The 26997-nt window shown below is 38.9% G+C and overlaps 1 protein-coding gene across 2 annotated transcripts in view; it reads right to left on the reverse strand.

Moving 5' to 3' along the window:
• Window positions 1–26997, reverse strand: part of LOC135203021 (ankyrin-3-like) — a 115625-nt gene that overhangs the window by 11600 nt on the left and 77028 nt on the right. For both annotated transcript variants that reach the window (XM_064232590.1, XM_064232589.1), the window contains 5 exons: window positions 15935–16065; window positions 14843–15124; window positions 7231–7546; window positions 4294–4505; window positions 2436–2640 (listed from right to left, as the gene is read on the reverse strand). In XM_064232590.1, the coding sequence (XP_064088660.1) occupies window positions 2436–2640; window positions 4294–4505; window positions 7231–7546; window positions 14843–15124; window positions 15935–16065 (1146 nt within the window). The remainder of the gene's footprint in view (window positions 1–2435; window positions 2641–4293; window positions 4506–7230; window positions 7547–14842; window positions 15125–15934; window positions 16066–26997) is intronic.

Genomic DNA, 26997 nt, shown 5'->3' on the forward strand with positions numbered 1-26997 from the left:
TTGCCGCGAGAGCGATCGCTGGTCTGGGGGACTCCCACCGGTCTTCCTCTCCATGCCTGGATCCTGGCGTCGAGCGGATTCGGATGCCTGGGTCTTGGCTGCACGGTCACCCGCATGTGACCGTACACTCGGTACCTCTCGCGAGCGAGAGGCCGAGACAGTACCCGGCACCGAGGCAGAACCTCTGGCGCCAGGCGAGGAGGTACCGGTGTTAGCCGGCGCTCCTCCGGTCCCCGTCTTCTTCCTTGCAGAAGGAGGACCAGCGGAAGTCTCTGGTGGGACGGACCCTTAGAAGTCTCAGGGCAAGCCTTCTTGGGGGGTGGGGGGTGGGCTACCTTCGTCTTACTCGGCTGTGGGGCCTTAGAAGATGAAGGGGAAGCGGTAGCAGACGACGACGATGAAGACAACGACGACACCTTCCTCCTCCTCCTCTTCTTCTTCGTCAGCTTCCTCAGGACCACTGTCAGGTCTTCCATCCAGGACAGAGCCGGGGCAGTTGCCTAAGCAACAGGGCCCGACTGCACCTGTCCGGAAGGACCTGGGGTGGGAGCAGCAACACCATGGGCAGGAACAACGGCGGCAGGAACTGGTACTGGAACTGGAGCGGCAGGAAACTCAGGAACAGGAGGAGGGGCAGGAACCAGTGGCATCCTCTGTACTGGAGGCAGGGCCAGGGGAGAGCTCTTGGGACACCGGAAGTCAGGGGCTGGAGCAAGAGTGGCAAACCCAGGTGGCGGCGACAAGGCAAACCTATTCACCTCCGGCAGCGGTGCCTGAACAGTAGCTGTCGGGATAACCATGGCTACGTGCTGGGTATACACCAGGTGAGGCGGAGCAGCGTAGCCAGCCATGGACACCGTCACGGTTGTCGTGGTGGTAGGGCCGTGAGTTACCGGCATGGTTCCTCTCGCTAGATGACTCAGCAGCCCCTGCACACTCGGTGTCCCTTGGAGCCCCAGCGAGTACCAGGCCCAGCCGAGATCGTCCTCCGTGGCAAGCAAGTCTGAGGAAGGAAACAGTCAGGTTAATAAGAAGGGGGGGGGTCTCTCCTCGCCCGGGGGGGGAACGGATCCCACCACGAGCGAACAGACGATCCCGAATACAACTGGACATCGGGGTACCTAGCCCCATCCTCCACGCTCGACTCATCGAGAGAGGAGAAGGAGCAAGATACTGGCCGCGCCGCGCCCCCCCCCCCCCCCCCCCAAAATGGGAAGGAGCCATACAAGGGAGCTGCAATGGAGAGAGAAAAGAGGAAGACGTGTCTGTAACCAAAGGAGTAATGGGAGAACCCTCCGATGACTCCTCCCCCCATAACGCTCCCACTGCTTATCCGACCAAACAACACATATATCACATGGCTCGGTGCGAGAGCATTCTCGCCCTCGATACCAAGTACAAAGTTCGTGAGGATTAACCTCTACAGAGGACCGGAAGGCCCCACACTTACGGCCCTCCACACCAAGGCACAATCTGCGGATGATGGGGGGCCGAGGGGGTCTCTCTGGCTCTCGAGATTCCATTGCAATTCACAAAATTCAGCGTATTGAATATACAAAACAGACACGTACTTATGTCTAGCCTTGCACATACACACACAGTTAGAGGGAGAGAGAAAAGCCTTCACGCAGTGAAGAAAACAAAGCATACGACGAGAGGTGGGCAAAGAGGCGAGCAACACCTCTAACCACCAACACGGCCGAAAGCAAAAGTGGCTCATCTCCTCGCAATCGGGCTGACCTCCAACTGCCGGACAAGTAGTTAACTACCGAACCCCCTTGTTCGAAGCTTACGACCAGTTCAGCTGCCACTAAGTACCTTCCTATTGTTAAAGGACCAAGGGTTTGTATACGTATCGGAACAAACCTATACCGTCTCAATCTACGCCACCTCCTCACTTGCAATACAGACATCGCTTTGCTCCCTGGCAATGAATCTTGGCATTCTCAGGTCACACCTTTTCTCCTCCACATTCATTTTGTGCATGTTTTGTCATTTCTATTAATGGGATATTTTTTATTTACCATTCGTCTAGATACTTCCCTCTATTACTCTTACTGGCCCCTAAATCCCTGCTCTACATTCCAGTGTGTCACCAAAGTAACAGAAATGTCCTACTGCTTCAAAGACCTGTTCCTCTCCCTGATGGTTATTAACTGCTCTCTCTTTTCCTAGTCTTCTAATATGTTTGAGCATCAAAATTCTCCTGTATACATGATAACCATGAGCGCATCTATTTAATACCATCTATTATGTACTTTCAGTGCAAGGTACGAAGTTCACGACACAAGACTGACTACCCACTAATTCATTTAAAATTCCATGACTGAATGTTCGATACTTTACTCAAACATATGTTCCTTTACTTCCTACTAAATTTCACTACAAAATAAGATGCCTATTAAATTTCACTACACAATAAGATGACTCTGTACCTGATTGGACGACTTTTTTAGGAAGACAGATGACTGAGAGTGACAAATCATAGGTTCAGTGGTTGAAATGTTGATGTTGGGATTAGCGCCATACTGCAGAAGCGTAGTCGTTAAGTCGTAAACGTGATCCAAATCGAAAGGTGTTCTTGCATTCTGTACCATGTCCATTAATGAGAGCAAGATGTGCTGCGTGCGTTGACTGAACCTGGACAAATGTATGTACACACTATAGTAGAATTTTTCTTTTAGGTCTGTATCATTTATATTAGAATTAAAAACTCAAAATAATAAAAACCTGTATAATTTTTCAATTTGAACTATCATTTATATTAAGAATTAAAAACCCGAAATAATAAAAACCTGTATATCTTGACATTCACTAGATAAGATTACCTTACCACAGAGTATTAAAATATTAAAATGGCTTAAAAAGTCAATAATCAGATACTAAAAATGGTGAATATCCTGACAAAAATTTATTTACTAACAGATTTATCTCCAATAAAAGATTAATGTTGTTGGTTAAAAATTTTACACCGCTCAAGGTACATTTGATTGTAAGTATACCGCATTCCCTTTATTTATAGATAAGTTCAAGTGGGTTATTAATTAAATGGATCCAAGGCTGGTCCGATCCGTTTCACTACTGTCTGATTCCCTGAAGGACAATGCCTGCTTGTGCCAAATCCAACATATTTCAGCATTTCTAGTAACTACTTTTTTTAAATAAAATCTTTATCCGTGTTGGAGCGCATGTTCACAATGATCTTAATTAATGACCTAAAGTTACATATGCAGTTAGTCTTTCTTTGATTTGATTTTTTTATTTATATAAATTTTGGCATTATGCCAAGCACTGGGACAACTAAGGCCATTCAGCGCTGAAACGGAAATTTACAGTAAAAGTTTTGAAAGATGTAACAGGAGGAAAACCTCACGGTTGCACTATGAAACAATTGTTAGGAGAGGGTGGACAGTAAGATGGAGGAAAGAGAATATGAACGGAGGTAAAGTAAAAGGAATGAAAGTAGTTGCAGCTAGGGGCCGAAGGAGACTTGAGAAAGGTGTTTATTGAAGTACATTCATGCATTGGTTGTCAACACTAAATAAAATTTACTACTCATGGAGAAACAGGCTAGATAACTAGTCTAGGACAGCCTCCCACTCACCAAGGGAACTAGAAAATGAAAAATGGTTCTACCACAAATGGTGCCTGTCCTCGGAGAGCTTCCAAGATACAAACATTTCCATCAGTCTTTTAAGGCTTTGTTGGTCAATCAAAATAGGGTTAACCACTAAGGGTAAGGTTTAACATTAATTTTTTCGCTGTATTCAACAAAGTCAATGACGTAAATTCTATGGGTGAGGATGCATGCCCTCCTTATCATCCTCTTTGACATTTTAAGAGTAATTTAATCCATTTTCAATGAAGTGCTTACGTTGTCAACAAAAAGTCTATCCTGACAGATTAAGAGGAGAAAACAGAGTTGGGGGATAATGTTGAGAAAGCCCACTAATTTAGTTCAAAGCAATTACTTGTGGCCAGAGTATAATTTGACCCTTATTAATTACCCCACTCAATAGGAAGGTGCCTGAGTCTGTCTGCATGAACTTGAATGACAAATTTGCTTTTCTCATTGACTCTGAAATAATAATGAAAAATGTCTTTTCCAAAACCAAAAATTTCTAGTTCATGAGTTCACTATCATACCCTAATCACTTTTCACCTACCTTAGTCAAGAATAATAGATATCCAATGCTGAGAATAATGTTGAACAGCAACCGAAGAACAATATATCAGTTTATGATGTTTGCTATCATTAACCAATTAGAAAATGTACAGTACAAAAAATCTTACCTGACATTTGGATCTAGACCATGCTGCAGCAAAATGACAAGTAGTTGCCGAATGAAGGTGAAAGCGCCAGATTTTTCTTCTTCCCTTGATAGAGAAATGTTTTCACTAGCAGTGAACATGAGCACATGAAGAGGTGTAAGATTGGAGCGGGACGAGCAGTTGGGATTAGCACCATACTTGCAAAGTATCCTTACACAATTCAAGTAAAATATCTGAAAGAGAGGAAATCTCTTCAAGTTACTTGAGCAGGAAACTGAGTGACAAGCAGAGTTGCAGTGTGGCATAGTTACAAAATGATGATAAAAATACAGTACAAAACAGTTATGTAGGCTAACTGATTTCTGCAAAAAGCAGCAAAAGTTAAAACAAATATCCATTCTGCTACAGTTAATTGCAATTTTGGAAAGATAAAAACAGAAAAAACGGCCCCCTTTTGGTTATTTTTCTGGGTTAAAGACATACATCAAATAGCACATAAGTTCTTTACAAACCGTCTCCTTTCCTTACATATCTGAAAACAGTATCAAAATTCCCAGCCTACAGATGATTATGCTTGAAAGGGGGCTAATGAACTTATCATCAGACAGTTCTAAGCCTTGGAAAGTTGGGTGGGCCAAGGTTGTTTGCAAGGGCATACAGGATTCATATTCTTAACATAACTTGTGACTTCATAAGAAATTACCCAAATTACATTGCAGCCTTCAAGTAGGTAGTTATTGCAAAGAACCTCTGGAAAATTAAAATAAAGCAAGCTCAATAAAAATGAGCACAATTAATGATAGACTAATTGTAGTAAAAACTATCAAAGTAGCATATTAGGTAAGATAAATGGAAGCAAGTACAATAAAATGCCAGTGGTGAAATAGATTATAAATTCTGATGATGATATGGTTATGAAGAAAAACAGAATAGAGAAGGAATACATGCTAAGGATGAAATGATATTGCTGAAAACTGATGAAAATTTAATGAAGAGATAAAAATATTAACAACTAAAATCATACCACAAAAGGAGATGATGCATGGATTGTAAGTGTGCTTGCAACAATAACAAAAAAACAGCAAAATTTTTGGAATAGATCAGATACAGTGACAAGTGCCAAATTCATAGTTTCTTTCTAAGCACAATGTTTAAGAATCTTAAAATAGACCTCTTCCAAGAATACAACTGCATTGCTATATCCGGTATGCAAGAAAATATAGCATCAAAATGTGGTTGTTGGAAATGCTGAAAAGAGGCATACAAAAGGCAGCATGGTAGTTAAAAATGGTTGTCACATACTCAGTAAGCATTCAATTACCAAGAACCAAAAATAAATACTATTTACAAGCATTGTAAACTTGCAACAACACGCAGGATAAATGGAAAGAGTTTACAGTAAAATTCACCAGACTGTATTATGATTACTTTTCCTAAGCAAAATGCTAACCAATATTAAGGAGCAACACAGCAAAAACACCCACAAAGGGGGAGAGTCTTCAAGGATAAAATGAAAGAAACAGACAACAATAATAATCTGAAACATAATTCACGAAATACCAACCAAATTACATAAAACTAAGAATCTAAGACTTGTCAACAAGACACCTGAGAACTGAGGTGTTAAATGCCTGAAAGTCAAGAGCCAAGATCTATGAAGTGCATGCATGGTGCAGCTTTCCACCCATCAGACAAACTTCTTTTAAACTGGGATGAAACGCACTGTCTAGGATTCATGGACCATGGATATGGACCAACTTAAATAAATGGGTAGTTGAGAAAAGTCTAATAAGCTAATCTGAAATAAATAATCTTACCTCAATGTTTACAATGATTTTTGCTTAATTTGCATACTGGAAGTTTACAACTAATTAAGTCTTAACCCTTAGTGGACCGGTAAAAAAATCAATATGCTGCTCCTCAGGCCGGGTAAACTTTGAGGTCAGCCAATTTATTAAAAAAGAAAAAAAAAAAAAAACACACACACACACTCATTGATGGAAAGAGGAAGATATGCAAATTCACATGGTGAAAGAAAAAAATTAAAAAACTTTCTGTACCTTCCATGAGAATTTGAAAATGACTATTTACAACCCCTTGTGGGGCCTCTTTTACAAAAAGGAAAAAAGAAAATTTTATTTTACCAACTTATAAAATAAATAATTTTAATTTTATTTTGTAAAACTATAATTACAGCTCACAATATCAAAACAGATAAGAAACAAAATCAGTAACAATTTCTTAGCATAATTGTTGAAAAATATTTATGTAAATTTACCAAGAACAAAGATTCAATAACTTTTATTTGCAAATGTGTTTTCTAATATTTCTTTGCACTTTTCTTTGCAAAATTACATTTACAACTGACATACCATCGTAAAAGACAAGAACTAAAACCAACATCAGGCCTTTGGTATATTTATGAGCAAATTTATAAAAAGAAGTCATATGATTTGATTTACATAGATTTTTTACATTATGCCAAGCACTGGGGCAACTAAGGCCATTCAGCACTGAAACAGAAATTGACAGTAGAAGGTTTGAAAGGTGTTACTGGACAAAAACCTTGCATTTGCACTATGAAACAATTATTAGGAGGGTGGACAGTATGATGGAAGAAAGAGAATATGAACAGAGGTACAGTAAAAAAAAAAAAATTAAAGTAGCTGCAATTAGGGGCGGAAGGGATGCTGCAAAGAACCTTAAGCAATGCCTACATTGCACCAAATGAGGTGCACTGATGGCAATAACCCCCTACAGGGAAGTAAAAGTTGCCATTAGTGAATTTACGGGCTATAGCAGTATTAGCACCTCTTTCCCACCCGATTCTTTTCAACTCGATGGCACTTAATACTGTTTCTCTTACAGGATCAATCCGTCCCACCACCCCAACCCTGTTATTACTACTCCTGAGAAGCTATCCATCCATTTAAGATTAACAGCCTGATGATTACTAACCTTCATGGTATGGGTGAAATGGTGCAGTGGATCCTTATTGATGAGGGGAACCAAGCAGACCATTAATGGAACAGAGCCATCTCTGCCCACAAGGTTTGGGTTTCCGCCATAATGAAGCAACATGTCCAAAAGCTCGTAGCGGAACTCCCAGTCCCTCACATGCCTCAGTACACAAGCTAGAGCCGAGTTGCCTTGTTGGTTTATGCTCGGCGAAGCTCCATTTTGCAGTAGATATCGGACTATGTGCAGCATATCCCACTTGTTCCAGGGTGCTGGATCGTGGTCGTAACCATAACGCGCTTCTTCTAATGCATACCTGAAATTATAAAACGATCATGTTAGTTGCAACCTCTGGTTTTTCTGCATCTTCCACCTTCATTTCCTCTGACACCTACAGGAGCAGAAATCCATACACTTCACTACTCATGCACACTAGCTTATTTTAATCAGTGAAGCAAAAATGACATTTTTATAATGAAATACTTTTGTATATATTTACCAGGTAATTACATAGCTAAAGGTTTCTAGCTACGGCAGTCTAAAAATTCAAACTTGATAGTAGTGCTCATTAACTGTTTTAGTGTAGGTAACTAGCCCCGCCCACTTTCCAGGTACTGGGAGGAACAACTAGGCACAGAGAGCTTCAATTCACTTGCAACCTTTATGTCCAAGCAAGGGGAGGAAGAAGGCTCTGATCATGTAATTACTTGGTAAGTATATACAAAACTATTTTATTATGAAAATGTCATTTTTGTATAAGTAACTTACTAAGTAATTACATAGCTGATTCCACATTAAGGGGAGGTGGGATTCTATGGACATACTGTACTCATAAAACATTAAATGAGATGATGATTTTGAAGTACAACAGTTGTGAGCATTGAGATAATGCTCGTTGTTTCTTTACCTGGCAAGGGAGCGACAGCAGCAAAATACTCCCTCTGGTTGATGCTCTTCTTGACCTGTAGTGGGCATGGCTGCATATCCCAGAGTCACCCCTAAATAAGTGGGAATTTTGCAGTGACGGAAGTGCATCCATGGCTAGCAAGTCAAAAAAGAGATGCCCTTGCCCTGGGCAGAGACCAGATAAAAAATCATAACGCTGTTACCTACACTGTAAAAACCCGCCATCCAAACACTAAGAACTGGTGGGTACTACAGGCACCATGTACCCCCAGGCTTCTCATAAAAAAAAACAACACCTATCACAAGATGAAGAATAGTAGAGGAACAGAAGACCCCCAATGCTTCCACTCCCAAGCCCATGCCAGCCACGGATAAAGGCCCTGCAATTTTCAAACGTAGTTTCCACATCCTTGAGATAATGCACTGCAAAAACAGACTTGCATCTCCAAAAGGTAGGTTGGAGGATATTAGACAAGGACATTTTATGCCTGAAGGCAAAGAGGTAGCAATGGCCCGGACCTCATGAGCCTTTACTTCAAAAGTCTGTAAGACGTCATCTCCAATCTGGGAATGTGATTCAGAAATCAGGCTCCTCAGAAAAAAGGAAAGTGTGTTCTTGGAGAGAGGGCATGAAAGGTTCTTTACCACACACCAAAGGTTGTCTGAAGGTCCTCTGATTTTCTCTGTTCTATGGAGATAATATCTGATGGCTATTACTGGGCAAAGATGCCTTTCCTCTTCTTCTGGCCCAAGGAGATCTGTTAAATTCTTAACAGGGCCAAGGTACAGAAGGGTCCTCGTTCTTAGCCAGAAACCCAAGAGGGAGCAAACTGCATTTCCTTGGGAAAAACTACACCCTTATTAATCATTTGTAGCTCACAAACATGTTTGGCAGTGGCCAAGGCTACTAGGAAAAGGGTTTTCTTACTAAGGTTCCTCCAAGAGGCAGTTCAAAGCAATTCGTAGGAGGGACCTGAGAGCCATTTTAAGATGCCATCTAAATTCCAGGGGATAGAGTTAGGCTTCTTTTGCTTGATAGTGTCAAAGAACTTGAAATCATTTTGAGGACAAGTTTAGAGCCCTATGCTTAAAGATGGAGCTGACCACTGATCTGTATCCCTAACAATGGATGCAGCAAGCTTTCTGGAGGTATTAAGACAGAATGGAAAATCAGCTATTTGACTTATAGAGGTTTCAGAAGACAAGATGTTAGAGCAGCTGCACCATCTGAAAACCGTCTATTTGAACTGAGAGAGCTCACTGGAAGGTGGTTACCTGCATCCAGCAATAACTTCTGCAGCCAATTTCAAACAACCCTTTGCCCTGATGAAGCACTTGGCAGTCTGAAACCTATCAGGGCCAGAGTAGACAACCCTTGGTGGAACGTGGAGAAGTGGAGCTGTCTCAGCATCAATGGTTTTTATGGCAGGAGCCTCGGAAAGGCCATTAACAGATTTAGTAGATCTGGGAACCATTCCAACTTGGAATGGTTCCCTTGGCCAAAACAGTGCCACTAGGATCATGGAAACGTCATGATGGCAAGTCAACTTGTTGTTCACCTCCCTGATCAGACTTAAGGGAGGGAAGGCAAATTCTTCTCGACCTGTCCAATCCAGAAGCATAGTTTCCGTCATCCATCCAAGAGGTCTGGGAAAGGGGAGCAGAAGAAAGGAACAGTGGTTCCTGAAAGTTGCAAATAGATTTATGGAGGGTGTACCCCACAGCTTCCATAGATTCTTGCAGACTGGAGGGTCCAGGGTCCATTCGGTTGGCTGGACCTGATTAAGGCGACTGAGTCTGTCTGTCAAGAATTTAGTCTCCCGTGAATGAAGCAAGTCATGCGCGATACCTGGTTTTGGTCTTCCAAATTGTCAGCTGGGTTATGGCAGCATGTAGACCCAGGTGAATTGCCTTCAGTTCCTTTTAGTTGATGTGGTTGTTCCATAGCTCTTCCAGCCAAGTCCCAGACACTTCTTGTTTCCCGAGAAGAGTTCTCCAATCTAGATCTGAGGTATCAGAGTAAAAGTCTAGGCCGGGGTTCAACGGTGAAAGGGATTTCCCCTTCCTGAAGCCTTGCTTCGCACAACCACCAATGAAGGTCTTGTTTGATCACTTCCATAATCGCAAAGATGAAGGAGTCCAGTAGGGACTTCTTGCTCCAGTTTTCCTATAGAAAAAATTGGCGCCTGTCTCATTTGCAATCTGTCCAACCTCACAACTGTTCCACAGAAGCTAGGGTTCCTAAAAGACTCATCCATTGTATGGCTGAGTATGGCTGGAGACAGAAAATTCATGACTGTCTGACAGCAGGCAGCAACTCTTCGGAGTAACAGAGAAGGTAACAGAGAAGCCTGAAAGGCTTGAGAAATAAGAATCACTCCTAAATAGGGAATCTTCTTGTGGGAGTCATTTGAGATTTCTTGTCATTGATGAAAATCCCGAAATTCCTTGTCAAGCGAACGTCTTTTCTGAGTCCTTCATGCATTCCTTCATCGACAGAGATCGGAGAGGTCAGTAGTCTGAGTAGAGGGATAAGTTTATGCCCAGAAGTTGAAACCATTTTCCCAGTGGGGCGAGAATCTGAGTGAATACTTGTGAAGCTGTGGACAGACCAAAGCATGGGGCACGGATCTGGTACACCTCGCTCTGAAACACTAATCTCAAAAACTTTTTGGGTGTCAGATGAACAGAGACATTAAAGTAAGCATCTTGCATGTCCAGGGTGACCATCCAGTCCCCTGTTCGGTGAACTTGACAGTCATTCGTTTCCATATGAAACTTCATCTTCAGAATGCACTGACATCCAGTGCCAGTCTCCAGCCCCACAATAACTTGGGGATCACGAAGAGTTTGTCAAGTACGCTGGCAATAGGTGACTTAGATAGAGGCAGCCTCTCTTTGAAAGGAATGGAGTACTCTTCTCTCAGAACCTTGATTACCCAAAGTTCTGCACCTCTAACTCTATTCCTCCCAAAAGAGGCTCAGTCTGGCTCCTACTGGAGTGTGAAGGACAAAGTTCTCAGTTCCTGCTTGCTTGTTTAAAAGAGGCTCTCTTGGATGGTCTCGAGGCCGAGCATAGATTTGTTGGAGGTCTTCGTTTCCCTCCACAAAAGGGCTGAGGTTGGAGGGGGGGGGAAGGATCTCACAGGCGCAGCATAAGAGACCTTAGTTTTCTTGGTGGACTGAGCAAGAAGGTCATTGGTGGCCTATTTATGTAATGCCAACAAGATTTCTCTAATAGTATCCTTAGGAAGCAAGCAGGGTTTATCCAAGGAGGCAAACAGGAGAACAGACTTCTGGGTCGAGGGAACCCTTTATGAGGTGTGTGCAAAAAAAAAAAAAAAAAAAAAAAAAAGAGAGAGAGAGGAAAGTTCAGCGAATCCATCCCTAAAGGCCTTCGTCAGCATAGGAAAGCACTCCCAGCCATTCGGTCACAGTGTCTTTCGCCAGACAGGGACCGTCCTCAATCTTCCTGGCGAGTGCTCTGATTTGCCAGTCAAGAAAACTGTATAGTACCTCCAAAAACTTGAAGATGTTCCTGGGCAAGTGGTCGAACTCTAAGGGGAAAAACATGACCTTAGCAGCGGAGAAAGCAGCCCAACGACTTGCATCGACCAGGCCAGAGAAGTCCCCTTGGGAGAAAGCAGAAAACCCCAAAGAAGGGGCCTCCCTGGTGGCATAGAAATGGTAACTCCTCTTGACTAGCTTACAAGGAAAAGCAAAGGTGGTTTTGTTTAGTTGTCTCCTAGAGGCCAACCAGTCGTCCACTCCATGAAGAGCCTTCTTAACAGATGAAACACCAATTTCAGAAGAGAAGTCCAATCCGACAGAGGTTTCCTAAGGAAAGTCAACGCAGGAGGCTGGGTCTGCAAGAACAAAGAAATCTGGAAAATTGTCGAGGAAGTAAGTCAACAAAGCAAAGTAAGCCAAAGTAGGGGGCACCAGCCTGACCAAAATCATCCTGTTCAGACAAAACAGGAGAAAACGAATTATCCTTAACCTTGGTGATACCTGGAGTTCTCTTTAAAAATTTCATAAGTTCATCCAACTAGCACTTAAGGGGGTTAAGAGAAGAGTCTTCTTGCTCCAAAGAATGCGGTTGTGGAGGAACAGAGGCTGGCACTGAAACAGCTAAAGCTGGCACCTAGAGTCCAAAGGTGAAAGTCTAGCTGTCAGCAGTAGGAGCCTGGCACAGGAGTCAAAACGTTGGGGAGGAGAGGCAACCTGAAGCCTGAGCGAGGATTCCTGGCGCTTGGGGGCCAAAAGCAGATGATCTTGAAACAAAACTGGCTCTGGGCTGTTCCGAAACAAATGAAGTGGACAACTCGAAGTAGTAGAGGGCAGAACAGCAAAACTGCAAGAGGGTCAAGGACTAATACTAGTCTCCTTAGGCCTTTTGGTTGGAAGCAGGGAGCTTTCTGCACCAATGAGTGTCTCTTGAGTAGGCGCAAAGACTGGTAGCACGGTTGGCGCTTCTTGCTCGCACTGTCATCTTCCGAATCCAATGACAGACAACATGCGCTTAAAAGATGATTATTATTATTATTATTAAGGATTAGTTTATTCAGACCTCTTTGAGACCAACAAAGGTTCTTCTTGGGCTGGTTTTCAGGAATTAAATTAATCCTGAAAAATAAAAAAATAAGATTTTATTCAGAAAACCAGTTTATTTAGGAACGTGATGATTCTGTTAAATAAGAAATCTTTACCTTAAGGAAGGCGGCCTTTTAATGATGGGTTTAAAAAATTAATGCTTCTTTGATGGTTCCAAATTGGACATTCAACTGGCAAGTGTTAAAACAGTCATTGGTATTTGGGATTTATTATATTTCATTGGGTCTGAATGTGGATTTGACATCAAATGACTAGGAATATCTAGTACGGCCTTTATGTTGTCTTGTTAGTATAACTTCTTTGGCTCTCACTGTTTGAGACGATGACATCTATGAACGAACTTCACTTTTTATATTTCTCAGTTTGTTTGTAGTTGGTATTTATTCCAACATCTGTTTGGCAGTCTTGATATATTAAAGGCTTAATAGATGTTACCCAGTCTGATAGTGGGGCATATGTAAATGATGAAGCAATAGTGCAAGCTAATTTGGCTGCTGCATCTGCTTTTTCGTTTCTTTCAATTCCAATGAGTTGAAATCCAAAATATTTTTATTAATAGTCCTGATTGACTAAGTTTATTAATTTTTATTCGGATTTCTTGTATACAGTGATTTGGAGACTTGTATTTGTTTATAGCATTGATAATACTTAGTGAGTTGCTGAAAATTATGGTGGAAATTGCTCTCTTCTCAGATATTATGTCTAGTGCTATTTGTAAGGTTGTAGTAAATACTGATGATATTAGGGTTAGACTTATTTGGACTAATTCATCTTTTGAGAATACTGAAGCTCCTACACCAGAGTTGATTTTTTATCCATCTGTATAGATCATACGTTGCTCTTTTCTTCTGATGTGTTCTCGAGTGCCCTTAAAGAGACGCCTTTCCAACGGTGCTCTGTCAAAGCCTGGGAACGAGCAACAGGCTCGAAGGAGGGACCAACTACCCATGGGCAAATGCCACCAACCTCCCTTGGACCTCCTGTATGTCTACTCCCCGGTACGAGGGAGCGGGACAAGCCACCTCCTTAACACTTACACTTGAAGCTAGATTTTTCAACTAAAGCACTGAACAAGGAACCCTACTCCAACAATGCCTGGGCCAAAAACTCTTAACTTTTGATCAAACTTCGATTCAAGGTCGGCAATGTCGTTGGGATCTGAAGCATAGGAACCTGCAACAGGAGTTAATTGCAAAAGTGTGGGAGGACTATGGATAGGAGGAACAGGAAGGTGAGGAGAAGAAACACCACTGGCTCTAAATTAGTCTTAATTTTGGCTCTAACAGCCACTTTCCTTTTCTTGGCATTATCAAGCTTTTCCAAACAGAAACTAAATACCTTCCACTTTTTCTCGTCCCAGTCCTGACATTCTGGACAAGTATTACCATTAATAGCAATCCCGGCCCCCTTTCACTTGACACACAGTGAGAATCACAGCAAGGCTTAGATCATCTAGTTTTACAATGTTGAGTGCAAAACCTAACACTTTAAGTGCTAGAGTTAGACATTTCAAAAAGCTGATATAAAGCTAAACGAAGCCATCCAAAAAATGACAAAGCAGACTGCAGGGAACCACCAATGTTGGTCAGGAGCCAGCACCAAATGAATTGAAGCTCCCAGCCTAGTTGTTCCTCCCAGTACCCGAAAAGTGGGGTGGGGTCAGTTACCTATATCAAACCAATTAAATAGCACTATTGCAAAGTTTGAATTTTTGGTAAGTTACTTATACAAAAAGTAGGGCCTAACATCAACCCTAAAATCTTATTCTAATAAAAAAGTAATGCCTAATATCAACCCTAAAATGACACAAGATATTAAGAAACAGTCTCTTTCATCTAATTTCCTAACTATTTTTATTTATTCCTTTTTTTACTTGTATGTATTATACCCTTACTTATATCTTGAATTTATTTGCCTTTTTACATATGGCCAATATATTCCTTAGATGCTTACTAAGCAATTCATCCAGATGTGTACACATTATCAACATTAACCATATTTCACTGTACACAAGCCAAAAATAAAAACAATACCTACAGGGTAAAACTGCCTACAAAATCAGTCAAAAGAGCTCAACAACAAGCAGAATTACCTAACAATAAGAGCATGGAGGGGAGTATTTCCCAGAGAATCAGCCGTATTAATATGTTCCTTCAGACCATGTTGGAGTAACAATTTAACAGTTTCTAACGTGTCTTCTGCGCTCTTTTTACCCAGGAGGAAAACAACGTGCAGCACAGTCATCTGCTGCGTGTACGTGCGAACAGTCGTTTCGGCACCACATTGGATGAGGAGATCGAGAAACTTGAGGTCATGCAAAGCGGCTTGGTGTATTGGGTAGTATTCATCGTAACACTGGTTTATTTCATCTGACCTGAAACAAATAGTAAAAATAGTATAACATTAATATCTTTAATATTATATAATAAATTATTCTCACCATCAACTGTGTTTATACTCAACCAGGTGCTGTACTTTTAAGCTTGCATGTAATGTGTTGTTTACGTCCACCTGTTTTCAAATTAAAATGTACTGCTTACTGTCTCAAGGTGCCAAGGCATATACATTCACTCTTGAAAATACCAAGATCCACTTTATTTCAACAGAAAGGCATCATTTACATATGCCTTACATGGAAGCAATGTAAGTAGTACAGTACTTTATATTCACTTTTACAAATTATCTAATGGGACACTAAGGTTTTACTAGACAAAAATTTTTTTCCTTAAGGCTGCAAATTGGAGGAAGGTGAAGTCAGACAGCTGGACAAGAAGAGAACAATGCAACTTAGAACACTTCCAGAATCCTTATATAGCACCAGCACCCCTTCACCCACTTATATATAGTGTTCTGCTTTTCATCTATCTTCCTCTCTTTCCATCAAACTGTCCAATTTCATCATCCAATTTTCAGCCCTATTAAAGGATAAATCCTCTGCCAGTCACCCCAGTAAGTCTTAAATCATTGCAATATAGTTAGGTTATATTTTGGCATTATCATAACCTATATGTAATAGCTTTTTCCCACAAAATTATCTCATCTTTCCCTACAGTACAAACAAACCTTCGCAATGGTGCCTCCATGTTTAAGCAATGTATTTTATGCATTTCATCAGTATACTAAAATCACAATTATTATTAAGATGATTCAAATATGTACACAAATTCCAGTATCTGAAACTTGCCTTTCTAGAACTAAAAACTTCACGCAATTCCAAGCGCCACGCTCGCAGGCAATGTGCAGCAAAGGCCTCTTCTGTTGCCATGGCAACCAGTGATCTTCCCCTTGTTGTGTCAACAACTCCAAAATATCGACCTAAAAAAAGTAATACACTTTATACATATTTTATTCAATATCAAAATATTCAAAAGCTGAATAACAAAGTTCAAAAAGTTCTTCTAGAGTAAAATCTTAGTGAACTGTAAGAATACTTTATAAATAGTTTCTGAAACCCAACATACACTGAACCAGGTTACTAACTCAACCCAAAAACCTGGCAACTTTCTTGAAAGATTTTACAGAACATTCAGAGCTAAGGTTTCTAAGAGCAATACTTGCACAGAAGCCCAAAGAAAATCTGTGCACAACAGGGTGTTAACAAATAAAACCTTCCCTATTATTCCCCTAGTTTTCACTTTCTACACTTATTCTGAGTTTGGCTAAAGTCAAGGGCACAAAAATGGTAATCTTAAAGCAATTAGTAGTGGGTACTTCATCAGTGTGACTTGTGAGGCACACTGCAGATGATACTGAACACTCTTTGGGGACCACTTTGACTGACCTGCATCACTTTCTGTCACACTCAAAGCACTGCTTCCTAACCTTATCATCCACTCCCTTTGGTCTTCAACTTTCTTTTCTTTTGCTTATTGAGCTCTTATTCATGATCAAAACTTCAAGGGAGACTTGTCTCTCACTGAACTTATTTTACAATAATAAAAGGACTTTTTTTAAAAGTAATGTCCATTTTCTAATATGTCTTCCTCTTAAAGGTATAGTATTCATGCCACGTCTAACAGAACAAGACTCAATACTGGGTAGCTAGTAATACCTTTCTGACATAACAATGACTGTATTTCTAAATGAAGCTTTTAACGTACAAGTTCCAACAGCCCTTCCTGAAAAATCTAAAAACCCATAATCAAATACTGTGTACACTAAAACTAAACACATTTACTCAACTTGCCATGTGTACTAGTTATTTCACTATCATCATCACCATCACTACACAAAACAAATGTGTACTAGTTATTTCACCATCACTACATAATACAGAGCTCATGAAATTCTGCCATTCTGTCTTCCCTGTGCTTCTCCTTCCACACATCTCCACCCTTCCATTTCATATTTCTCATCCAAGTAGGTCTGAGACTTCCAACTAGTATTCTTGAGTCCACAGAAACCAAGCTGACACTATTACATAATACTCTCCCAGTGTTGGGCAAAAGAAATTTTCTAGCCATCTCTAGCTCCCAAATTTCCCTAATGATATTTATCATTCTACCTACAATCTGACTCTAAGCATTCTTTAATCACAATTATACTATGACCCATGTCTAAATAGCAAAACAGATCATATAGACTACCTTGACCTACGAGTTTAATTTGTTTAGTGGCCAAGCTCATAGCTCAATCTGCTTGCATATCAAATCAATTTTCCCCATTGACAATACTTAAAATGCCCTTAATCCATTCCAACCCTCAAACTGCCACCCCTTATTTTCATGTTTCATGTTATCAAATAAGGAAAATACATTTCTAAAAAACAAATATTGTACAAAAACATAATAAAAAGAGTATGTAAAGATATAATAAGGTATTATGCAGTGTACAGGTAGTGTTCAAGTTAAGATACTTCATCTTACGATAATCTGATTTTACAAGAGACCAAATTACAATAGCCTAACTTTATCCAATCTTCTAATTAAATAGACCAAATTACAATAGCCTAACTTTATCCCATCTTCTAATTAAATAAGTTCAAAAACAGCAAAGAGAATTATGAAAGTATTGTCTTAATGTTATACTCATTGCGTAAATGTGTACAGCCATGAACAACCGAACTGGATAACCACATCATCTGTCTGGCTTGTATTTCAACCATCGTACAATAGTAAACAATTACCGTAGTTATGTTATAAATGATGCTATGTAGAATAGGCCTGAGATATTTTTATATAATGACTTTACTTGCTATAGATCAAAGATCATGAAAATATAATGCTAAATTTAAACCATCGTTATAGCTGAAGTTGAGAAAACTGTTCAAGCTGCTAATGATCATTATCATGCATCGGTAATAAGGTTAAAACTCCTGTAAATCTACGCCATCAAACACAATCGTTGATAAAATTGAGATCAAATCATTTTAATCAAAACTACTGGGCTTGAAAGAACACATTTTACTGTTGGTTTCACGCCGATAAAAGATAAATAAAGTAAAGCTCGTATTACGATGAAATAAAAGTGAAAATATCGAAAGGAATCACATAATTTTTTAAATCGATAAACATGCCGCCAATGTAATCTGTTAACAAAAAAAGCCATTTAGTTAACAATCACAACGAGACGTATTCAAGTTATATTTCTACTTAAAAACATGTCATATAACAAAAAAATTACCTTGTCTCATATAAGTCAAGTATCTAGATATTTGTTTATGCTAACTAGAAGCGAGAAAATTCACTCAGAATAGTTAAATAAGGAGATACAAACTCATATTTGTCATCAGCTGATTTCCAAACCAAAACATTGACTGCTATGTTAGTAGCATTTTATTATACAATATGAGAATAGTGCATGCAATATTATTGGGTACAGTGAAAAAATTTTCATATAACTTTTTAAAAGATTCATGGAAAAGATGCATATTTACTTTTTCTTCTTTGCTTATCTTAATTTTTGTCACTACGCCATCTTTGTAGCAGCAGCAACTCAAGCTCGTACTTCAATTTTTTGCTCGTGTAACAAAGCAAAAAATCGACTCGTACCTCGGAAAACTCGTATATTAATATACTCGTAGATCAAGGTACTACTGTACTGTATAATTGTACTCTCATAGTCAGTTACAAAATAGTTTAACCAAAAAGCCGAGCTGCTAAATCTAAATATACTAAGCTAAGGTGGGGAAGCTACATAGAAAGAAGAAAAGAAATTAACAAAATGAAGTTTTTATGTTAAAACAAAGTTTAATGTATACTTACCTGGCAGGTATATATATAGCTATATTCTCTGTTCCACCTGGCAGAAATTTTCAAAACTCGCGGCAAACGCTAGTAACCTATTAGTAGTTCAGGCAACCACCACCCCATTACCGTGGCGCTAGCGCTAGGAACCGTTCCCAATTGGGCCAGATTTTCTCTGAACCCTGTCTCCTGAGGGGAGGAGGGTGGGAATTAAATTATATATACCTGCCAGGTAAGTATACATTAAACTTTGTTTTAACATAAAAACTTCATTTTAATGTATGACACTTACCTGGCAGGTATATATATAGCTGATTGACACATTTGGAGGTGGGTCAAAAACAGCAACATTATTAGAGTATAAAAATATTATTAAAATATTATTAAAACTCTAGGTTCCTTACCTGCTAAGGTAGCTGACTTCATAGGTCCTGCCTCTAAGCCTGCTTAAACCTTAGGAGCTCTCAACAAGGAAGTGTCCTGTATGTTGAAGAAGCTAAGACTGGAACTGACAACTGGACGTGACCAATGTGTTGACAGAACCGTACAGCCCTCTTATGCCACGGCATTCAAGCTAGTAATAGATCATTTACCTGAACTACACACACACCACACCAAGATAATACTAACAAGACTGATAAAAGTACAGAACACTTTTCTCAGACGACCAAAAAACACAAACACCATCACCTAATAAAATCAACTAGCTTAAAAGAAGGTTATGGGGTAGTAACTCCTTTGCCCAATACTGTACCAGAGGACACGTATGGACCTAGTGTCTGACAATTATCAAAGGTTGTCTGAATATCCCTAAGATAATGAGACAAATATTGAATTAGTTCTCCAATATGTGGATTCAATAATTTCTTTGAGGGCTAAATTCTTTTTAAAAGCTAATGAAGTCGCAACTGCCCTGACTTCATGAGCCTTCACTTTCAAAATACCAAAGCTCTGCTCTTGACACAACATATGAGCTTCTCTAATCAACTCTCTCATGAAGAAGGCTAGAGCGTTCTTCGTCATGGGTCTACTGGGGTCTTTAACTGAACACCAAAGAGCATCAGAATTCCCTCTGATCTCTCTTGTTCTTTCCATATAAAAACGCAATGCTCTCACTGGACAGAGAACTCTTTCTTGCTCATGACCCACTAACTCAGAAAGACCCAAAACTTCAAAGGATCTTGGCCAAGGATTAGCTGGATTCTCATTCTTGGCCAAGAAACCTTCCTGGAATGAACACACTGCGTTGCCATGTCTCCATCCCACCTTCTTCGATATGGCCTGAAGCTCACTAGCTCTTTTAGCCGTTGCCAAAGCGACTAAAAAGATAGTTTTCTTAGCAACATCTCTCAGAGAGGATTTCTCTAAAGGCTCGAATTTGCTAGAGGTTAAAAACTTCAAGACAACATCGAGGTTCCAAGCAGGTGGCCTGCATTGGGGTTGTTTCTTGGTACCAAATGACCTAATCAGATCTCTAAGGTCTAAGTTATTAGAGATGTCTAGATCTCTGTGTCTAAACACTGAGGTTAGCATACTTTTATAGCCTTTGATTGTCGAAACTGACAAACCCAAATCCTTCCTCAAGTATAGAAGGAAGTCTGCGATTTGGGTCACAGAGGTACTGGATGAAGACACTTTCCTGTTCTTACACCACTTCCGGAAATTCTCCCACTTCGACTGATATACTGTAATTGTGGAGGTTCTTCTGGCTCTAGCCACTGCACTGGCCACCTCTCTAGAATATCTCCTCGCTCTGACAAGACTTTCGATAGTCTGAACGCAGTCAGACCCAGAGCGAGGGTATTCTTGTGAAACCTGTCGAAGTGGGGTTGTCTGAGTAAATCTACTCTTAGAGGAAGAGTCCTTGGCGTATCTATTGTCCATTCCAGTACCTCTGTGAACCAACTTTGGGCCGGCCAAAACGGAGCTATTAAGGTCATCCTCGTTCCTTGGCTCTCCCTGAACTTCTTCATAACTTTCCCCAGTACTTTGAATGGAGGAAAAGCGTAAACATCTAAGTTTGTCCATTATTATTATTATTATAAAAGTAGTTTAACCAGACCACTGAGCTGATTTTCAGCTCTCCTAGGGCTGGCCCGAAGGATTAGATAAAATGCCAGGTCTAGCTCTTAGGCCAGAGCTGGGACCAAGTTGGTCATTCAGGATAAATAAATAAATTGCACCATGGCAAATGCTTTCATACTAGAACACACACACAATAAATACTTTTACTCATGTTCCCTTACATACATACTAAAACGGTATATTAAAATTCAGAATTAGTTTTAACTTTTTGAAATGTTTTAAAATTCACTAAAAACACCAATGTTTTATATTTTATCAATTAAATTGCAGTTCCTCAAAAAAGTCAAAATCGGAACTACCGAAAATGTAAAAGATTCTGACAAAATTTCTTTTATTGTCTTATTTCCAAAAGTTGACAGTCTCTGCTGGTCATACTTTGGACACTCGCACAAGACATGTCTGACTGTTACCAACTCCTTGCACTCCGAACACTCTGGAGCAGAGTCGTGTGGGCTGCTCATTAAGTGTCCATGTGTCAGACGGGTATGGCCTATACGGAGACGTGTCAGAATTACTTGTTCATGTCTCTCTCTCTGATATGATGAACTCCATTTTCCAACATCAGGTTTTATTTGCTTTAATTTGTTATTTTCTGACTCTTCATTCCAAATATGTTGCCATTTCCTTAAAATACCCATCTTTAAGTATGTTACATAATCACTCATTGGGAGATTCACACTTGATCTTGTCATTTGAATTGCTTCTTTGGCTGCTTTGTCAGCCTCTTCATTTCCTTTGATCCCTACATGGGCAGGGATCCAACATATTTCTACTTTTTTCCCAATAATATCTAATTTATGAAGTGATAATTTAATTTGTTGTACTATATTATTTTTTGGTTTGTAACTCTGGATGGCTTCTATGGCACTTCTCGAGTCACTAAAAATCACAAAATTATTGAGTGATGTTTCTTTAATTATTTTTATGGCCGAGGCTATTGCGCAAAGTTCTGCTGTGAATACTGAAGCTGTATTAGGAAGAGAGAATTGGTATGATTTGTCCTGGGACACTGCAGCATATCCCACTCCATGTTCCGATTTAGATCCATCTGTGAATATTGCATAATGTGGACCTTTTCGGTTCATATGTTCTATTGTATGTTGTCTATGGTGTGATGGCGTATATAAGTATTTTTTTGATAAATATTTCAATTGTGTGCAAGTTTTCATTTTATTCATTGTCCAAGGCGGAGGTAATTTTACTACTGGAGGAATTTGTATATTCACATTTAGTGACTCAAACAGTCTTCTAGCTCTAATTGGAAAAGGGGGTGGATGATTGTTTATAAAAATATCTCTGAGTTCAAATAATTTTTTTGTTGGAGAATCGCTTGTCCTAATTCTCAGAGCACTCTTCATTATAACAAGCTCTCTATGGAGAGAGAGAGGTAGTTCACCACATTCAACCTGTAAGGAAGAGGTCGGTGATGATTTAAAGGCTCCTGAACATATTCTAAGGCCCTCATTATGAACTGGGTCCAACGTTTTCAGTGCTGCGTCTGACGCCGAGCCATATACTTCGCTACCGTAATCAATTATAGATAGGACTGTTGCTTTGTACAGTAATGTAAGGGTTTGTCTATCGGCTCCCCAATTAGTGTTTGATAATTTTCTAATTAGATTTAATGCTTTTTTACATTTTGATTTCAAGTATGTTATGTGTGGTTTCCAGTTTAAGTGAGTATCAAACACTAAACCTAAAAATTTTGCAGTTTGTCTAATTGGTATACTATGATTTCTGATTTTTAAATCTATTACTTCATCATTCATCCATCTTTTATCTTTATAAAATACTACTGCTTGAGTCTTATGTATGGATAACTTAAATCCTACAGATGAGGTCCATTCATTTATTTTTACAATACTTTTATTAATGATGCGTTCTGCATGTTTAATACGTGAGGCTGAATAATATATGGCAAAATCATCCATGTAAAGGTTGCTTTTAATTCCAGTGGGTAGATTTTTATTAATATCATTAATTGCCAGGGTAAACAGTGTGCCACTAAGGACACTTCCCTGTGGAACACCATTTTCAAGTGGAAATGTTCTCGATAATACATCATCGATTCTCACTTGAAAGCTACGATTTGTTAAAAAGTTTTGGATGAACTAGGTAAATGTCCACGAATGTTGTTATTTTGTAAAGTTTTTAATATAGGGTACCTCCAGGTAGTATCATAAGCCTTTTCGATGTCAAAAAAGACTGCTACAGTTATTTGCTTTCGCTCAAATCCTCTTCGTATATGGTCTTCGAGGTTAGAGAGAGAATCTAACGTACATCTGTTGCACTGTGACCCAAATTGAGTGGGAGTCAAGATTTTATTTTCTCGAATGTGCCATGTTAATCGAGCATTTACCATTGTTTCTAGTAACTTGCACAAGCAACTTGTTAGAGAAATTGGTCTGTAGTTATTTGCATCACTTAGATCTTTTCCAGGTTTGGGGATAGGAATTATTATAGCTTTACGCCATTCATCAGGAAATAAATTTCTAAGCCATAAATGATATAAAAATTGTAACAAGTATGTCTTCGCCAGAGGTGCTAAGTGGCAGATCATCTCAAAACAAATATTGTCACCTCCAGGAGCAGATTTATTGCTGTTAGTGAGAGCATATTCAAACTCTTCCATATTAAATTTTCTATTATAATATATGTCTTCTATTGTTTCGAAATTTATTGTTATTAGTTCTATATTATTTTTCTTTATGCGGAAGTGATCATCTAAATTTCTGTCACTACTTACATTTGCTAAGTTTTCTCCTATTATATTACTCATTTCTTTTGGATCGAGTATTCTTTTTCCGTCTTTTAATATGGCATGTCTGGGTGGTTTCACATGGGTACCATTTATTTTCCTGAATTTTTCCCATATTTTTTTTATGGGAGTATTATTAGAGAGATCTGATACATATTTCCTCCATGAAATTATTCTTCCTTGAATTACTTCCTTTCGAAATTTTGCAGATATTTTGTTGTATATAGGTTTTAATGCCTCAATTTAGGGTAACTATATAATCATTTTTTGTAAAGTACTTTCTAATATTGGTAATGTTTTATTTATTTTACTGAACTTTCTATTCAAATTATCCAATCGTCTCCCTATTGAGTGTTTTATATTTATTAATTCTGTTAGCTTTTCGGACCACCATGGAACTTTGTGTTTTGTTGGATGGGGTTTTGAGTTTGGTATTGCTTTATCAGCAGCATTTTTGATGAAATGAACAAGAAACTTATTAGTTTCATTATGGTCTTTTAGATATTCAAATGGTGGTATACTTCTAGTATGCATTTCATATTGCTCCCAGTCTGCTTTATAAATATTATAGTGAGGAACGTGTTTTGCTGGGTTATTTTGTAAAAAGGAAATTAATATTGGGAAATGATCACTGGTGTACAAGTCATCAATTGTGTTCCAATCTAATCTGTCAACTATACTTGTTGAACATAGAGTTAAGTCTACAGAGGAAAATGTTCCATGTGTTTTTGAATAATATGTGCTAACTTCTTCATCATTTATACAACATATGTCATTTGAATCTATAAGTTCTTCTACTTTACTTCCTGCTCTATTTGAGTTTGAACAGTTACAGTCCCATATTGGGTTGTGAGCATTAAAATCCCCTACTATTAACATAGGTTCTTTGGCATTTTTAAGTAATTCTCCAAGTTTATCAATATTGTAATTTTTATTTGGTTGGTTGTATAAATTATAAATGCTATAATTATAGTTTTTAATTCGAATTTTAATACCTGATATTTGGAGGTCAGCTATGTTTACAGGTACTTTGTCATAACATACTTTGTTATGTACATATATGGCTGTACCTAAATTTCCTTCTTCTACCTGTGATGTTGATATTAAGGTATATTTACCTATTGTTGGAATTGTATTATTGACATGTTGTAGACATAATATCATTGGTTCATATTCCTTTAATAACCTTTGTACTTCTCCCAGGTGTAATGGTCTGGTCGTAGACCATTTACGTTCCATTGTATAATATACTAACTATTGAAAATAATATGTTATATCGGTCGTGTTTTGTTTTCTTTTTTTGTATTATCATCAACTTGAATTTTTTCTAAAATTTTATTTACCACATTCAGTTGTTTATCTTTATAATATTTTAAGTGCTCAATGCACATACATCCTTTTTCATGGGTGTTTAAATCGGTGGCCTCTTTCTTTCTATATTTCATAAAATTTCTTATAATATTTGTTAAGCAATCTTTTGTAATATTTTTGTTATCATTGCACAATGCAATGAAGCAATCATTGCAGCCACATGTGTTGTCATGTATATATACTGCTTTATTTGTTCTTATTGTACCGATTATTGGTGATGGAGTAACTCTCATCACCCTTGACATAGTCACCATCATCCATGGTATGGTTCTCCTCCACTTCTTTGGTTTTTTGGATCTCTGCATCCATAGGTTTTATTATTATTTTAGGAGATAAAGGTATGTCCACATTTTGTTTTTGTTCTTTCTTCATATCTTTGGTTTTTGGTTTGACCGATGTTTCTCTGATTATAGTTGGTTTCTTTGTTTTTGGTGGTGTTCTCTCTAAAGGTCTCTCTTTAATTTTCGGTACATCACAACTTCCTACTTCCAACTCTGTGATAGTATTTTCTTGTGCTTCTATATGCATTAACACCTCAAATGAATTTGATAGAATATTATCTAATTCATTTGCACTTGTTCCCTGATTTTTTACTATCTTAGTTTTTTCCTGCATATTACAGACTTCTTCTTGAGATCTACTTTGTTGCATCTTGTTACTTCTAACTGTATGTTTTTTTGTTTCATTACTGGTTCCCGTTATAGAAGAATATGTACGTTTCTTAGCAGGATCTTGAATTCCTCTCACTTTTAATTCTAATTTAGCCTCTGCTATAGGCATGCCTGTCCTTTCTTTTAACATTTTTAGTTCAGTGTTGTATATGTAATGCATGCATTCTTTGGATCTTGCATGATGATTCTGCTCACAGTTTACACACTTAGGTTCACCGCACTTCCATTTGGTGGTGTGTTCTGTAGATCCACAGTAAGCGCACACCGGTTCATTCCTACAATTTCTCTTTGTGTGTCCATACTTACTGCAATTTTGACACTGCAGTGGCTTTGGAATATAGGGTCTTAATTCTCTATTTTGACCTAGAATTTTTATTTTTTGAGGTAGATCTGAACCCTCAAATTTTATTTTTGCTATTTTTAGTATTTGTTTATTACCTCTTTTGCTTATTGCATCATAAACCTCGCAATCCTCTACCTTGGGGTATCTCTTTTTGAGAGAGTCTAACAACATTTTCTTATTTATTGGCTCGTCGTTATTGTCAGGAAGTACGATGGTACCCTGGATACTGTTCATATTATCATGTTTTTTTACTTTGACAATAATGTTATCTATTGTTTTTAAAGACAAATAATCTTCAGACTGACTTTTTGTTGTAGCTTCTATAAGCCAAGTCTTTTCTTTTATTTTTCTGAACGACATTTCTGCCGTTGGATGGCTATTTAATAAGCAATTTTCCAATTTCAAAGCTGAAATACTTTGTTCTGCTTCCATAGTAAGAAACCTTGACCAACTTCCACTCCCAAAGAGGGAGTCAAAGTGAGTCAAAGTTGGGTCATGTCGGTACTTAGGTTTCCTTGGTCTGGTATATGGTATTAAAGTTTTAATACCAACCTGGTCTTTGTGACTTGAGCTTTCTTCAGTGGTCCAAATCCGTTCCAGAAGTCGTGAGGGGGTTTGTTAAATTTTCCATATAATTAATATTTAAATTTCGTCCAGGATGAGGTCCCTCTCACCAGGGAGGCCCAACTGGGGGAGGAGCAATACTGTTACACCATGGTAACTGCCCTGGAACACTCACCTGGATATACGCCATACCCACAATGCCTTAAGGGTCGTCAGTCCCATGAGATCGGACCCAGCACTGCAGGCATGGCTTGACATAAAAATTTCTCC

The sequence above is a fragment of the Macrobrachium nipponense genome, chromosome 33, assembly GCF_015104395.2.
Source record: "Macrobrachium nipponense isolate FS-2020 chromosome 33, ASM1510439v2, whole genome shotgun sequence".
Classification (NCBI taxonomy): Eukaryota; Metazoa; Arthropoda; class Malacostraca; order Decapoda; family Palaemonidae; genus Macrobrachium; species Macrobrachium nipponense.